This window comes from Lynx rufus, unplaced genomic scaffold (genome assembly GCF_022079265.1).
Source record: "Lynx rufus isolate CCGP_SWC_20201006 ecotype Redwood Valley unplaced genomic scaffold, mLynRuf1.p SCAF_11, whole genome shotgun sequence".
Classification (NCBI taxonomy): Eukaryota; Metazoa; Chordata; class Mammalia; order Carnivora; family Felidae; genus Lynx; species Lynx rufus.
In genome coordinates, this window is record NW_025814825.1 from 37,069,775 (window position 1) to 37,085,669 (window position 15,895).

General features: G+C 37.1%; 1 protein-coding gene across 1 annotated transcript in view; it reads right to left on the reverse strand.

The window, feature by feature from the left end:
* TM9SF3 (transmembrane 9 superfamily member 3) overlaps positions 1 to 15,895 on the reverse strand; it is a 66,206-nt gene that overhangs the window by 47,027 nt on the left and 3,284 nt on the right. The window contains exon 2 of the mRNA XM_047073222.1: positions 8,176 to 8,371. Within this exon, the coding sequence (XP_046929178.1) occupies positions 8,176 to 8,371 (196 nt within the window). The remainder of the gene's footprint in view (positions 1 to 8,175; positions 8,372 to 15,895) is intronic.

The window sequence follows — 15,895 nt, forward strand, 5'->3', positions numbered from 1 at the left end:
TGGGCAGCAGCAAACAGCTGTGAGAGACCTCACAGCAAATACTGCAAAGCCACCAAATTCCTTGCTGTTAAAATCAGACATTCACAGATAATCTCCATTAACAGTGTAGAGGTCTTATGCACGAAGTTCTGAGATATACAAAATGGCATTTACCTGCATAAAGCTTTTAGGATTCCTCACAGTCTGAACTTCAGTTCAATTCTCTCTTGCCCAACTATCTATCATCTTCTCACCCTATACTCTAGCCAAACCCAACTACCTGCAGTTTGCACACATCTTGTGCTCTCTTGGCCTCTGGACTTTCTGGCCTATGTTGGAAAGTCTACTACAAATGTCTATCCTAAAATTTTTCCCATCTCCTACCCTCTCCTCCGTAGAATAATCCTGAATTCCCCACCCCTCACACCTCTCAAATACCAGAGCCCACCCCTTTCTGTGAGGTTCCATGGCCTTCTCCCCATACCTCCCTATGACACCTAAGCCTATACCACTTACAACCTCATACCAGTATCTTACCTCCTCAAAAAGACCGTCAGGCCTTGAGAGCTATGTGTATACTGATTATATCCTTTTTATCCCCACCTATGCCTGTTTCAGTACTCTACACAGAACAGGCACTAAACAAACAAACAGAACATTTTAGCAAATTTTAAGAGCATGCTTTTACATTTATTCAGCAAAGGAAAACATGAAGTATATGACAGTACGCACATATACACTCATTTGTGTATGATTAGTGTGCGTGTGTGCGTGTAAGGAGAAAAATGCCAATATAAACAAATGAAATTTTTGAGTGGAGTATCTCAGAATGATTCACAAAGAGGTCTTGAAGAGTATCTTTCACTGATGTAAAATCTAGTAAAGAAACGGGTCAAAGGGAAAACCTATCTTTATCGTGGGCTATAAAAAGGACCATGTGAGGTCATATTTTAATGAAATTCCTCCTGCAGACATGTGGGCAAATACAAACATCACAAATAATTGAAAAGTCTGGTTGCTCAGCTAAAACAGCACTTCTCTCAGGAGGGAGCCGCTTTGAAAATAACTAATGTAAAGTGTCTAAATATGCCAAATCATTGTTCAGCATTTAATTGGAAAACAATTCTGAAAAATCTATCACCGTAAGTCACTACTGTAAAATTATAAAAGGACATACCTTTTTCAGATGAAATACACACCTATGAATTCTGAAGAGGAGCCAATTAAGATTTCACCAATGTAAACACACATTATATGGCGGGGATGGGGGGAACAAAAGCAAAGTTATAAAGTGGTAATGTTAATACTGACTTTTCAAGCAGACAGCATGGGTAGATTCTGGAAACTACATACCAGTATATCTGTCATCAATTCACAACAACACCCCAAACTAATAACTGAATGGACAATGAAAACATTGCCAAAAGAATATGGAAACTATTTGAGTTCTCTAGGAACCTATCATGCCTAGCTTTATTAGCTTTCTCTTTTGATAGCATTACTTAACTGGAAATCACAAATGCTCTAACTCAAATTCAGCAGCACTTGGCAGTTTTTCATGAAGTCACCATAGACAAATTTACAGACAGAAACTTGAGTTTTAGTCTGGGTTCTACTACTGACTAGCTATGTGAATAAAAGCCAGTCATTCAACCTTTGCAAACCTTAGATCCCTCACGGGTAAGACAGAGATAACATCTATGCTATCTCTTTTCCAGAGTTGTTTTAAGAATTAAAAGTGTCAATATATTCACAGTGTTTCCTTGGGCCACATATCCATTTGAGAATCCAATGAAAGTGGTGTCTCCCTTGTCCCCCCAAAATGCACATTCACACAAAACTAAATGTACAATTTCAAAAAACCCATGGACCCCTGAAGCCAAAGTTTCTGGTTCAACTTTGTACACCCAGAGCCTACTGTAGTGCTGGAAAGCACTAAACACTCAAAATCTGCTGAATGAAGAAAAAAAAAGATCTGGAAAAACTGGTATAGTCACAGTTAATCAATATATATATCGAAAGCATTATATTATATATTAAAGCATATATATATTAAAAGTATTGATTAACTGACCAAACTATCTGGAATGTAAACTGTACAATTTTTTCCTAGATGACTAATTGGCAACATATATCAAGATTTGCCTTTGGGGCTCCTGGGTGGCTCAATCAGTTGAGCATCCGACTCTTGATTTCAGCTCAGGTCATAATCCTGGGTCATGGGATTGAGACCCTTATGTTAGGCTCCGCACTGAGCATGGAGCCTGCTTCAGATTCTCTCTCATCCCCCTCTCTGCCCCTCTCCCCTTCTCATATGATCTCTCTCTCTCTCTAAAACAAAAAGAAACAGAGAGAGAGAGAGAGAGAAAAAGGCCTTAAAAATGTTTATATCCTTTGATTCAGTAATTCTAAGAATTTACCTTAATAAAAGATTCAGAGATGCATTAAAATACTTAAGTGCTAGGGTAGCCAAATGCATTATTATTTCTAATAGAAAAAAAAATCAAAAAAAGCAAGGAGGGGGGGGGCACCTGGATGGCTCAGTTGTTAGAGTGTCTTTCACTCAGGTCATGATCTAGCAGTTCGTGAATTTGAGCCCTATATCAGGCTCATTGCTGTCAGCACAGAGCCTACTTTGGATCTTCTGTCTCCCTCTCTCTCTGCCCCTTCCCCACTTGTGCTCTCTCAAAAATAAAACATTTAAAAAAAAAAAAAAAAGCAAGCAAGAAAGAAAACAGAAAGGAAGGGAGGAAGAGAAGTAAAGGAAAAAAAGAAAGAAAACAATCAGAATACCTTATCATCGGGAAATGGGGAAAATTACAATATCCAAGTTATAGAATACAACATAAACACATTTTTAAAAAAGTAATTAACAGGGGCACCCGGGTGGCTCAGTTAGTTAAGCATCTGACTCTTGATCTCGGCTCAGGTCATGATCTCATAGTTCATGAGACTGAGCCCCAGGTCAGGCTCTGCACTGACTGTGTGGAACCTGCTTGAGATGCTCTCTCTGTGCCCCTCCCCCACTCACTTTTTTTTTCTCTCTCTCAAAATAAATATTAAAAAAAAGAAAAAAAAGAAGAGTAAAAACTATACATAACTTATTAACAGTAAGTTAAAAATATTATGTATCTGACACATAATAAACACTATATGTTGCACAATTTTTTGAAATCATATATATAAAAGGAACCCAATTTTTTAAAATTCTAAATAATGTGGGTGAATGCAGGGAAAGAAAGATGGAAGAAAATGTTAATGATAATTATATCCAGGTGATTTTTTTTTTATTTGCTTCTTTATATTTCTCTGTAGTTTCTCAATTTTGTACACCGATCCTATATCATTGTCAAAATCAGAAAAAAAATATACATACATTCTTTTGAAAAAAAAAAAAAAAAAGATATCAATCTGGAGTAGAACAATGTTATCAATGGTTTGAAAAGGAACTTATAAAAAGCCCAGGCTATTCAAATTTGCAGTCAGCACAAGGTTTAAGGAATTGCTAACACCAAGAATTCAAAATACCTAAATAAAAGATTCAGTACAAGATTCAAATTATTTGGTCTGGCTAAAACACTCTGGTTGAAACCAACAGGACAAAATACGGCATTAAGTTCCCAGACTTCCAATTAAACAAGGCAGATTAACCACAAGTATGTGTCCTTTCCCTCCTGAAACTCCATTAAAATGTCAATAAAGGAATAAAAAGGATGTAGGTACACAAGGACAAAAAGAGGACAGTAAGATTTCAAAGCATTTTTGGAACACTGAAAATTAACAGAAGATGGTAAATGACTAACAAAGCAGAAGAAACCATAACAGAAGAAAGGGGGTTGGTGTCACAGAACACAAGAGACACTTGAGATTCTCAGGACTTGAAAGGCACCACACACGTCAAAAATTAGGGGACAGGATCTAGGGCTGAACACATAGAGGAACTGTATAAAAATATGTTTATGGAAGGCTTAGATGCCCAAGTTCCCTTTTCCACTCACCACAAAGCTAGATGAATAACCTCAATCCCCCCTCCAGTAGACCAGAGGCACCTTCCCCTAGAGAACTCCAACAAAAAGGGTGCACAATTAGGGAGAGTAGAATTCAGGGACTGAAAACAGGGTGGGAGGATTAACTTAAGTAAAAATCTTTAGGCAGAATGAAAGGACCTGCCACTTTTCCAGACTTTTCCCCAGTCTTTGGCAATCAGGCCCTTACCACCCAGAGAGGTATCCGGAAGGACATACTGCACTGTGGTTAAAAGCTCAAACTCTAGCCCTGCGTTCCCTAGGTTCAAATCCTTACCCTGCCACTTTGCATCTGTGAACCCTTGGACAAGTTACCCAACCTCTGGGCCCCAACCTCCTCATCTGAAAAACAAGGATATACACCTCATAACATTGAGGATGAAAACTGTCAAGACTGAGAATCACTGAATTAGAAATACATAAGACTCAGAGTAGCCTTTGGCATTTCCCTTTATCTGTAGTTCTCTTATCATTTCACTCTAGAGAAGCAAAAGAAATACTTATATTTCTTTTATAATTTCATCCCTCTGTTAAGTTGGGATATTCAAGAAAAAGAAAATTCAAAAGAAGATCAATAAAACAAATGGGAGGAAAGAATCCTCTAGAAGCCATCAATTTTTCAACAATATCCTTCATTATGCTGTAAGAATTCTCAAATGAGGGAGAAGGGGAGTGGACAGTGACCTCCCCTGGTTAGGAATTACTATTCCAGATCATCTAAAGATCATAGTAGAACCAATTATCATAAAGAACAGATAGGCACAGGGGTGCCTGGGTGGCTCAGTCCGTTAAGCATCCGACTTTGGCTCAGGTCATGATCTCACAGCTTGTGGGTTTGAGCCCCACGTCCGGCTCTGTGCTGACAGCTCAGAGACTAGAGCTTGCTTCCGATTCTATGTCTCCCTTTCTCTCTACACCTCCCCCACTCTCACTCTGTCTCTCTCTGTCTCTCTCTCTCTCAAAAATAAACATTTAAAACAATTTATTTTAAAAGAACAGATAGGGAACGCCTGGGTGGCTCAGTTAAGCATCTGACTCTTGATTTTGGCTCAAGTCATGGTCTCATAATTCGTGAGATCAAACCCGACGTCAGGCTCTGCACTAATAGCACAGAGCCTGCTTGGGATTCTCTCTCTCCTATCTGCCCCTCTCCCACTCACAAGTGCTCTCTCTCTCTCTCTCTCTCTCAAAATAAATAAACTTAAAAAAAAAAAAAAGAGCTTACAATGTCTTAATAGCTAAGGATGCAAGAGTGAACAAGAATGCCACTGTCCCTGCCCTAGCAGAACTAACTAAACTACTTAGCAAGCTAGTACAATAGTTTGAGGATAAATCAAACCCTATAATCAATAAACTAATTTAACATTTCATAATTGTTAATACAAAATTAAGTTGGAACTACAGACCCACACTATGTGTGATTAGTATTCCTATCAATGGCCATTTTTAAAATGTAAACTATGTATCAGGAACTTTGATAAATGCTGTACACAAACTACCTCATTTAAATCAAACAATTCTGTCAAGTAGATATCATTTCCTTCATTTCACAGATGAGGAAAATGAGATTCAAAGTGTAAGAATAACTTGTCCATGACTAAACAGGTAGGCAGAGGTGGCACTGGGATGCATCAAGTCTCTCTGACTCTAAAGCACATGTTTTCTCTATTCTGCAATGGCAGGGTTCCAAGAGGTACCCTCTAAAATCATAGGGTAATGCATTCAGGCCTGGTTCAAAGATACCCAACTTAATTCTGCCCTTCTATTTTTAATCTTATTTAAATGTTCTTGGTTTAGTATTTTGTCTAATGGTAGTATATTACATTATTAGGAGGAAAAAAAAAAAGCTGTACATAAAATCTCAAGTGAGAGGCATCCTACATTAGACTTAAGACTGTCACTCGTTCCCTAAAGGTCAATTTAGTGACCTTTATGAGATAATACCAATTCATTTAACCTGGCAGAATCTACTAAATTTTTAAAAAGGCATGTATATTTATCTGTGTGTGCATGTGTGTGTGTGTGTGTATATATATATATATATACAGTATTTTCTAGTTTTGAAATATTTCCAAAACTTTATGTTCTTATTTGAATACGCCTTTACAAGAACCTTTAAAAATCGAATACTTGAGAGATAAAAAGATTAACAATATAAATGTTTCTATAATTCACATAGGGACAGAAGGCTCGAGTTTCCGTGGCATTATTAGTATGCCATGATACGCCTTGGGCAAATCATTTCATCTCTGGGCTTCACTAAGGGGAAATCAGATGACAATCTCTAAGGCGCATCCAACCTTTAAAATTCTATGACACTATAAATAACAACCAGGAAACCTAGTAAAACATTTCTCAAAGCATGATCAACTATGTCTTTGAACAGGGCAAGCAAAAGAGAAATCTAATCAGCATTTACTTTTTCATTGGGACCACTTAATTTAGCAGCTCCCTTAGCAGCACATCCGCCTGCGTTGGAGGTGCAGAGCTGAGAAGACTCCAAGGAACCGCCAACTCTCCGGGAATAACACCTGGCCAATCCTTGTGCTTTTCATCAAAAGGTGCTTAGTCCGAAAGGAAAATAAAGCCCACTTTTACAGCCCACGAAAACGTTCCCCTCTATCTAAACAATCTACCCATTTCAGCCTCAAGGAACGAATAAAAGAGGACAAGTGAAAATAGCTGAAAGATTACTCTTCTTTAGTAAACAGGGTGAGGACTTCAAAAAGTGATCAAATATGTCCACGGCAACAAAGCAGGACTCAGAGTTTTTGCCTATTCTCTCTCTCTGGTTCCTCCTTGGTACACTAGAAATGTGCACCAAATATGTAAAAGGAGAAAGTTATGTGAATAAATGTAGGATTGATGTTCTCAAAGATCCCACATGCCAGTCCAAGTTTTCTCCTTACTTGCAATTAAGTAGTTAAGTTGCCTGATTAAATTAAAACTCAAGCCTTAGGGCATGTTTACAATAATTTATAAAGTTACAGGCAGGTCACTGTGGTTTAAATTTACAACTTAATTTTATAATTAAGCCCCAAAGAACACAGTGTGGGGAAAGGGTGGGGAGAAGAATACAAATATGTACACCTATTTTCAACAATAACAAAAAATATTCTGAAAACAAGAATGAAATTTAACTAGTCAAAATTAAACATTATCTTTAAAAATCTCAATTCACATCCGTTTCTCAAAAGTGCAAAAATAGCAGCAATTACGGTTCATTTTACACTTGTAGACAATGAAGTCACAATTAGAGTAAAGAGCTTCAGTAAAATCAATGCAGTAAAAAACAGGATTAAAATTCAGAGTTCCTGATTACAAGATCCAAGCTCTATTCAAAAATCAGGACACCTAATCAAAGATCCTGTAAAAACTCAATTACTCAAGCTTCTGTTCACTGGGTTAAAAATGTCTATGCAGGAGAAAATATACTCTCTGGCTAATTTCACAGAGAAAAATTAGAAGTTTAAACACTTTAAACTCAAAGGGCCTGATAAAATAGATACCTGCATAATAAATAGATAAGGATTTTTTTCCAATTTTAACAAGTCTTTGACCTAAAATTTAAAACCACACTATCTTACAAGAATTGAAAGAGTAAATTAACACCCACTGATAAATACATTCTGAGCCAATGGTACAGGTCTGAATTTGAGGCTTTACACAGAATTTTAAATATCCATATACCCATGACATTCCTGCACCTCCAGAAATTATGAAATCTCCTGACAGCCTTCCCTAACCACCTATGTCCAATAACTAGAAGGTTTACTAGAAATCACTTTTCAGGAAGAAATAGGTTAGGGAAATAAAATTTTAACAAATATTTACTTTATTATTTTACAAATATTCAAAATAAACCTTTGTTACTTACTAACATACTTTTCTCAATGCAACTTAACTTACAGATTAAAACATTTTTTAGAGTTTAAAGCAGTGGTTCTCTAAGGTCAATCAGCAATGTCTGATGACAGGCTGGACTGTCACAACTGGAAGGTGCTACTGGCACTTACTGGGTAGAAGCCAAGAACTTTGCTAAACATCCTACAAAGTACAGGACAGCCCCCCACAAAAAAGAATATCTGGCCCCAATGTCAATAGTGTCAAAACTGAGAAACCCTAGTTTATAATCTGACTTGTACTATAAAGACTATTAAGGTTTACTTACCTTTGAATTTAATATCCAGACCACTAAATTCCAATTCAACTCCTTGAAGTGCTTCTCCCAGAGTTTCATGGTAATGACTGATACTTTTTTTTGACCCCACACAAAATGGAAGTGAAAAGTACTTATATGTCTCTTGGCGATTATGGTAGGGCCCAACAGTATTCATCCATAAGACAACTTCCTCTTTATCATGATACTGAAACAAACAAACAAACAAAAAAACAAATTATAAATTTTTTAATCTAATTTAAATTAAGGGAGTATTTGTTATATGATCTAAACAAAAGTGTACTGTGTTTGGGAAGCTATAAAATACTGGAGGTTTATTTTATTTTAATCTGATGATCAATGTCCATACCTTACAAAGACACTTGTTGAATTTTAAAATTATATCTTCTGATTGTGATCTCAGGCAGATCCATCTTTTCTAAACTTTGTTTTACAGAAGGTATTGTTTAAACAAAGTCCAATAGCACATAAGAGTTCAACAGCACATCAAATAATGGTGAACGCAGAACCAGTATTATTCACCATGCTAACATGGACAAGGAAGGAGGAAAGAAAATCAATAGCTTACCCAGAAACTCATGCTAATCATTAGAAACTAAAAAATCTAACGTTGCCAGCAAGCGCAAATAAAATTTCATCTCCTTTCTGATCTTTTCCGTGGCCATTGGTCAAGGTACTAGAAATGACTAAACAAGAGGAAGAGAAACCCATGCTATGGAAATCTCCACAGTCCACTCAAGCCATCATTCTATCTTCCCCCTTTACTAGCCTGAAAGACATGTACTGTAGCATACTTCTTTGGATAAGTAACAATGATTCTCGCCATCAGTAAATACCATCTGTAGCTAAATCTGGAGTGTGGTCCAATGACTGTGGGTAGGTGACTCCACCTTTCCAGGGTCCAATTGGGGAATGTGCCAAAGATTTCTAAAATCTTAAGTTTAAAATTCCAATGATTCTATGAAAAGCAATTACCCATAGCAACATAAACTGAAGAAAAGATAGGATACAATTTAAGTCAACTAACAGTGCAGACATTAAATCACTGATCAATTATTTACCGAGTGCCTGCTACATCCAATAATTGTGTTTATAGCTGAGGATACAGCTGTTAACAAGACAGGTTCCCTGCCCTACTGGAGCTCAGAGCCTAAAGGGAAAGATGGACATTGAACAAGTAATTATAATAAAGTAGAGTGCTAAGGAGCATGTACTAGAGAAAGCTAACCAACTAACCAACTACCAAATTCTTACCTCTAAAACTAATATAAAAACATTTTTTTAATCAAAATCCAACCTCTCCAAAAACAAACTCATGCCACCCAAATCTACCCTTTCATCTTTGTTTTTCTAATGGTATCACCATTCACTCGCACATGGAAACTCAAACCACAAGTCTCTCTGCATTCCAAAACCACACTGACTTGTCTACTCTTACCCAAAGCATCTACATCTTCCTTTTGATTCACACTACCAGCATCCTAGGAGTTAGATATAATCACCTCATCTTCAAATATAAGAAAGGTCTCAATGTCATATAAAACATCGTTTAGGTCATTAAGAAAATAATAAACTATCTTATTTTTTGAATACATGAGACACGTACCAAGCATAGTGTTAGGTGTTAAGGACACACAGTTGACCCTTGAACAATGCAGGGTTAGGGTCACCAACCCACCATGCAGTCAAAAATCCATACGTAACTTTTGACTACCCCAAAACTTAACTGCGAATAGCCTTGTTGATCAGAAGTCTTACCAACAACATAAACAATCGATTAACACATTTTTGTATGCTATATGTATTATATACTGTATTCTTACAATAAAGTAAGTTAGAGAAGAGAAAATGTTAAGAAAATTGTAAGGAAGACAAAGTACATTTGTCATACTGCACTGTATTTACGGAAAAAAATCTGCATGTAAGCAGAACTACGCAGTTCAAACCTGTGTTGTTCAAGGGTCAATGTACAGATAAATAAAATACTGTCCTTTCCTTTAAGTTCACAATCTATAGTGGAAGACAAGTAAATGATTAATGATGAAGAAATAGCGTTAAAACTAAGGTAATAAAGGGCTATCATAGCAGCAACAAAGGAATCATTAATTCTGCTTTGGCAGAGAAGAAAATTCTCTAACAATATAGAAAATCATAAACCATTTCAAGTGAACTCAGAAAAACAACTATAGATAATCTTCACGTATGAAGGAAGGAATCAAAGGTCTGAATATATCCATACATCCCCATTCAGCTGACAAAGCTATTACACCACCACTCTTCATCTGATGCTCATGGTCACACAGCACTAATCAATCAAGGCACTCCTTTACAGAGACGGTTATAGCATAAGAATTCTCAAAACAGTGCGCTAAACCAATCAATGATCAACTGACCATAGCTGGTATTAGAATTGAAACCTGCTCACTTGGCAGAAACCTCTCTGCATAGTATAATCTACACAAAAAGTATTTAATAAATACAACGGGAAAACAATGAAAAAAAAAACACAGAAAAAATGCTGAAATGTAAAGTTCATTAGCAACTTACTAAAAAAAAGTTTGAAGTATGCGTACTGACTGATATGTGCACTGATTGCAATAGTTCCCTTTTAGAGAAAAAGGGAAGGTAACAAAATACATCTATTTAAGATTAGAATGCTGAACAAGAGGACCTATCAATGAGGACCTTGTCATTAATCCTGCCGAGTCTGCAGAAATGTTTAAATGTTACTTGGGAAAATAAGCACAAAAATATTTTTTCTATCAATTCCAATACTCATAATTCCTTTAAAAATAGACAAAAATTTGAACTTAAATACTTATTTAAAAAGGGCATTCTTTTTTTTATACAAACTGAAACATAAAATAACTGAAGGGTCACAGCGTGTGTTCAACGACACATTCCGAAGTCACTTATTTTAATCATTCATGAAACCTGAATGGGGCAGTACAGTTGTGGCCACATGATGGAAATTGCACTGTAACAAAACGTACACCATTCTGTAACCCTTCTGGGAAGAGGACTGAAATAATAATTAGAAATATATATAGATGTGTAATATATACACACCTTCACACACACACATACGGGGGGTGTGGTTAGGCTAAAGATTAATGCAAAAATGCTTCTTTTCCTTTACATCACTCCTTATGCAGACCATGATCAATATAATTAACTTAATTAAAATGTTACTTTTCTTTGCAGTTCTTGATTACCCCTGAGAGTAAGTGCTCCCAAGACAAGGTCAAGACAAGAGTTCTTTTTCAAGAGAGAAAATGTGCCTTAAAAATATCTTGAAATTAGAAACTATCAAAAGGAAGACTTTACACAATGTTTTTTAAGAGAAAAAACACTTTTCCTTTCCCTAAAGCTGCTGAGAAAGTCCCTGAGCTACACCAATCCATGAGCAGAAAGCAACAGAGGGAAGGCTCTTCTCTCTACTCTGGCCAAAAGGCTAACCTAATTCACTTTCAAAACATTCCATGAAGTCCTAGCAAGCTCATTTTAAATCCTTTCTTTGGAAAAACTATGAGTAGGCCAATGACACTGAGAAAGACAGAGATTTGCAACTTACCTGCTGAGTGTAACCAGGAGAAGGGGAGAAAAAGGCAAGGAAGCATAGCAGGGGACCAGGGGACCCTTGAGCATGGCAGCAGTAGTCCCTTCTGTGAGGCCTACCTGGGAAGTAGCCAAGCGAGAGGAGGCCAATCCAGACCACCTGCATTCTTCACCTCACCGTTCTATTCATTTCCCAGTTCTCGGAAGAGTTTCAGTTATACTAAATTTCTGACCCATCCCCTCCAGCCCAAATGGTTTATAATAGTCTTCCCTTCCTTTTCTTCTCCACCTTGTTTCTCATGCCATTCCCCCAAATCTATAATGCCCTCCTTCTCTCCACTTTGTCAATTTCTACTTATCCTTCAAAACTACTCAAATCCTTTCTCAAACCCTCTAATCTTCAGCTAAAGCCTTAACAGATCAATCCCTAACATGATCTCACCATCTTTTCTGATTGTATTAGCTAACACTTATTAAGCACATACTCTGTGCTAGGCAAACTAAGGTCTTTACATGAATATTTAATCCTCTCAAAATTTTATTAAAACAGATGCTTTTATTTTCCCCATTAAAAAAATTTTTTTTACTGTTTATTTTATTTTTGAGAGAGAGACAGAGCGTGAGTGGGGGTGGGAGGGGGGGCAGAGAGAGGGGGAGACACAGAGCTCCTTCAGGCTCTGAGATGTCAGCACAGAGCACAACGTGGGGCTCGAACCCACAAACCGTGAGATCATGACTTGAGCCGATGTCAGATACCCAACTGACTGACCCAGAAAGATGCCCCTATTTTCCCCATTTTACACATTAAAATAGAGAACAAAGATGTTAAATAATTTGTCCAACATCATATAACTAATTAGTATCACATTTACAAGTTTAGGACTACACTTTTGCTAATCCCAAGTCAGTTTCATTAATTAAAGAGCAAAAACTAAATGAAGAAAATATGATAAAAATACAGCTGTACAAAGCAACTAAAGACAGTTACTGAATACTGAACAACTTTTCCATTTGAACCTTTAATCTGCCTTAAAGAAGAAAACCTTCCTAAGAAGTGACTTGTGTTCTAATTTCAAAAGGCCTGACCTTTATTCTCAAGATGTCACCAATGTTAGGCCTCTCTTAAATACTGTTTATGTGCTGGGAAAGGAGAGACACAGAAGTTTCTCTCCTTGATAGAAATCATGAATTAATTTTTCTTAGGAAGAACACTTTAGGAGATAGTGTTACTGATGTACTCATGTAAAATCTGAATAAAGAAATGATACTTTGGGGGCGTCTGGGTGGCTCAGTCGGTTAAGCATCCGACTTCAGCTCAGGTCACGATCTCATGGTTTGTGGGTTCGAGCCCCATGTCGGGCTCTGTGCTGACAGCTTGGAGCCTGGAGCCTGCTTTGGATTCTGTGTCTCCCTCTCTCTCTGCCCCTCCCCTGCTCACGCTCTGTCTCTCTCTGTCTCAAAAATAAAATAAACATTAAAAAAAAAGAAGAGAGAATTTATACATACAGGAGAAGGACTAAGGGCTGAGAATAAGCACCCAAATGCCACCACTTCCATGGGATGAGGTAAAATATACAATGTTTGCTTTCTTTTTTTTTAGATTGAAGTAGAGATTTGGGGAAGATTTTTTCCACTCTTTATATATTATTTTAAAGCGTTGCATATTCAAGAACAGGAATCTGAGTATGACCCACACCCAGATAAAATTAATAAAAGCATAAACTTTGCACCATTCTTCAGGTAAATTCACTTAAGTGCCTTAAGTGATATGAGAAGAAATTGTGGTTGAGCCAACTAAGTAGCCAAATTTCTGAGATGGAGTATTCTAGTAATGTATTTCATTGAGTTTGTATATATACTATGCACACTCTTTATTATACATATATATGTATAATGTATGCATATTACACATGTTTGCTTTAAAATACGTATCACAGTGGGGTGCCTGGCTGGTTCAGTCAGAAGAGCACGAGACCCTTGATCTCGGGATCGTGAGTTCGAGCCCCACGCTGGATATAGAGATTACTTAAATTAAAAAAAAAAAAAAAAAAACTTAAAAAAAATTTAAAATACATATCTGAGAATGCAAAATTTAGTTCTCAAAGTGTTTCAGAAATCGTAATTTTGATGTCTTTTATTTATTTAAAACACACATCAGATTCTTAATATAAATAAATATAATTATAAAATATAGAAATAGATTTTTAGATAATCTCTTGAGATAATTGTGCTCTCTATCTCCCTCTCTCTCAAAATAGCTTTGTACCTAAATAAACTTTTAGTCTACCACAGAGTACAGCCGAAAATAGGACAACGAATTATGGCATTCCTAAAACTAGATCTATATTAAAGCACTCACAAATTCACCTGCAGTAAAGTTTATTCTCTTTATAAATCTTCAAAGAAGTTTTAAGAGTTCCCAAACTCCCAACAGAGACAAAGACAAGAAGCTGCCATTTGACAAAGTAAAGCAAACAAACAATTTCTGAAATCACTCGGTGGTGTGCTAAGTGTTTATAGCAGAGGCTGAGTGTATGCTACCCTAGGTACAGATTGGGCCCTTTTAACATCACCTACCAGAGGTACAATGGGCCACAAAGAAATGCGATTTTAGATTAGTTAGGGCCACTAAGTCATAACAGCATCCCAAAGACCATGCATCCTACATGAACAATGGTCTGGATTTGTTCGCTGTGCTTTAAGCAATGGGTTTCATGCTTCCAACACTGCATATTTCTTGTCTCTAGCAGCTCCCTCATCATTCAAGTCACTCAACAAGCACTGATTAAACGCCACTGTGCCAAGCACAGAGCCTGGGTATGTAACAGACAACAAACTAAAACAAAAACAAAAAACCTGACTTTGTGATCCTGAGGAAACAGAACCCATAAAATCTCAAGGCTATAGTATAAACCATAAAATGCATTGAGATTCTTGTGCCTTTCATTATTGGTTTTTGGTGCTGACATCTTTACATATTATTCCTGTGGAAATTTTACTTACAAGATAGGTAGAAAAAGGAAGAACTAGAGAGTCACTAGGCCTCTTCAGGCCTTAGGAAAATGAGTGTGTTGGATTAAATGATCTCAAATCTTTCCAGTTCTAAAATTCTGGTTCGCAATCTGAAATATTTTTAACAGAGTCCTTTGGAATCTGGGGAGACATGGTACTCTTACTCTAACTATAGACCTTTCCAAGTCCTCTTGGTTTCAGAAAACAAAATAAGCACAAACCACACCTTATACATCCTTCACTCACTCTGAAAAGTCCTTTTTATAATCCTTGAATCACATATTAAGTGCCTTTCAGGGAAGTGTTCTTTAATTTTTTATTCCAAACAGTATGCGCTGCATATATGATTCAACTTTAGAAAACTGAAAGGACACATCTTTATATATTCTAGATGTGTACATACTTTAGAAGTCAACAGCACATTTCCTTCACATTATTCTTATGAGAATATTAAAAGGACTCTGCATAAATAAGCACTTAAAAAATAACATGACAAATAGTCAGCTGAATCCTAATTTAGTAGGTAAAACAAGAGAAATAAGAGGCTTTGTGAAACTATATAAACTAGTTACCCCTTCCTAAGACCAGCTATATAACTAGTGGGGCCCAGTACAAAATAAAAATGCAGGTCTCCTTGTTCAAAACTTATTAAGGGGTGCGTGGCTGGCTCAGTTGGTGGAACATGTGACTCTTAATCTTGGGGTCGTGAGTTTCAGCCCCATGTTGGATGTAGAGATTGCTTTAAAAAAATTATTAAAAATTTCTAGATGGTGGGGCATCTGGGTAGCTCAGTTGGGTAAGCATCCAACTCTTGATTTCAGCTCAGATCATGATCTCATGGTTTTTGAGTTTAAGCTTCGCATCAGGCTCTGCGCGGACAGCGAGGAGCCTGCTTGGGATTCTCTTCCTCTCTGCCCCACCTGTGCGTGCGTATGCGCGTGCATTTTCGCACTTTCTATCAAAAATAAATAGGGGCACCTGGGTGGCTCAGTCGGTTGTCTAACCGGCTTGGGTCAGGATCTCACAGGTCGTGAGTTCGAGCCCCCCCCACCGGCTCTGTGCTGACAGCTCAGAGCCTGGAGCCTGCTTCAAATTCTGTGTCTCCCTCTCTGTCTCTCTCTGTCTCTCTCTCAAAAGTTAA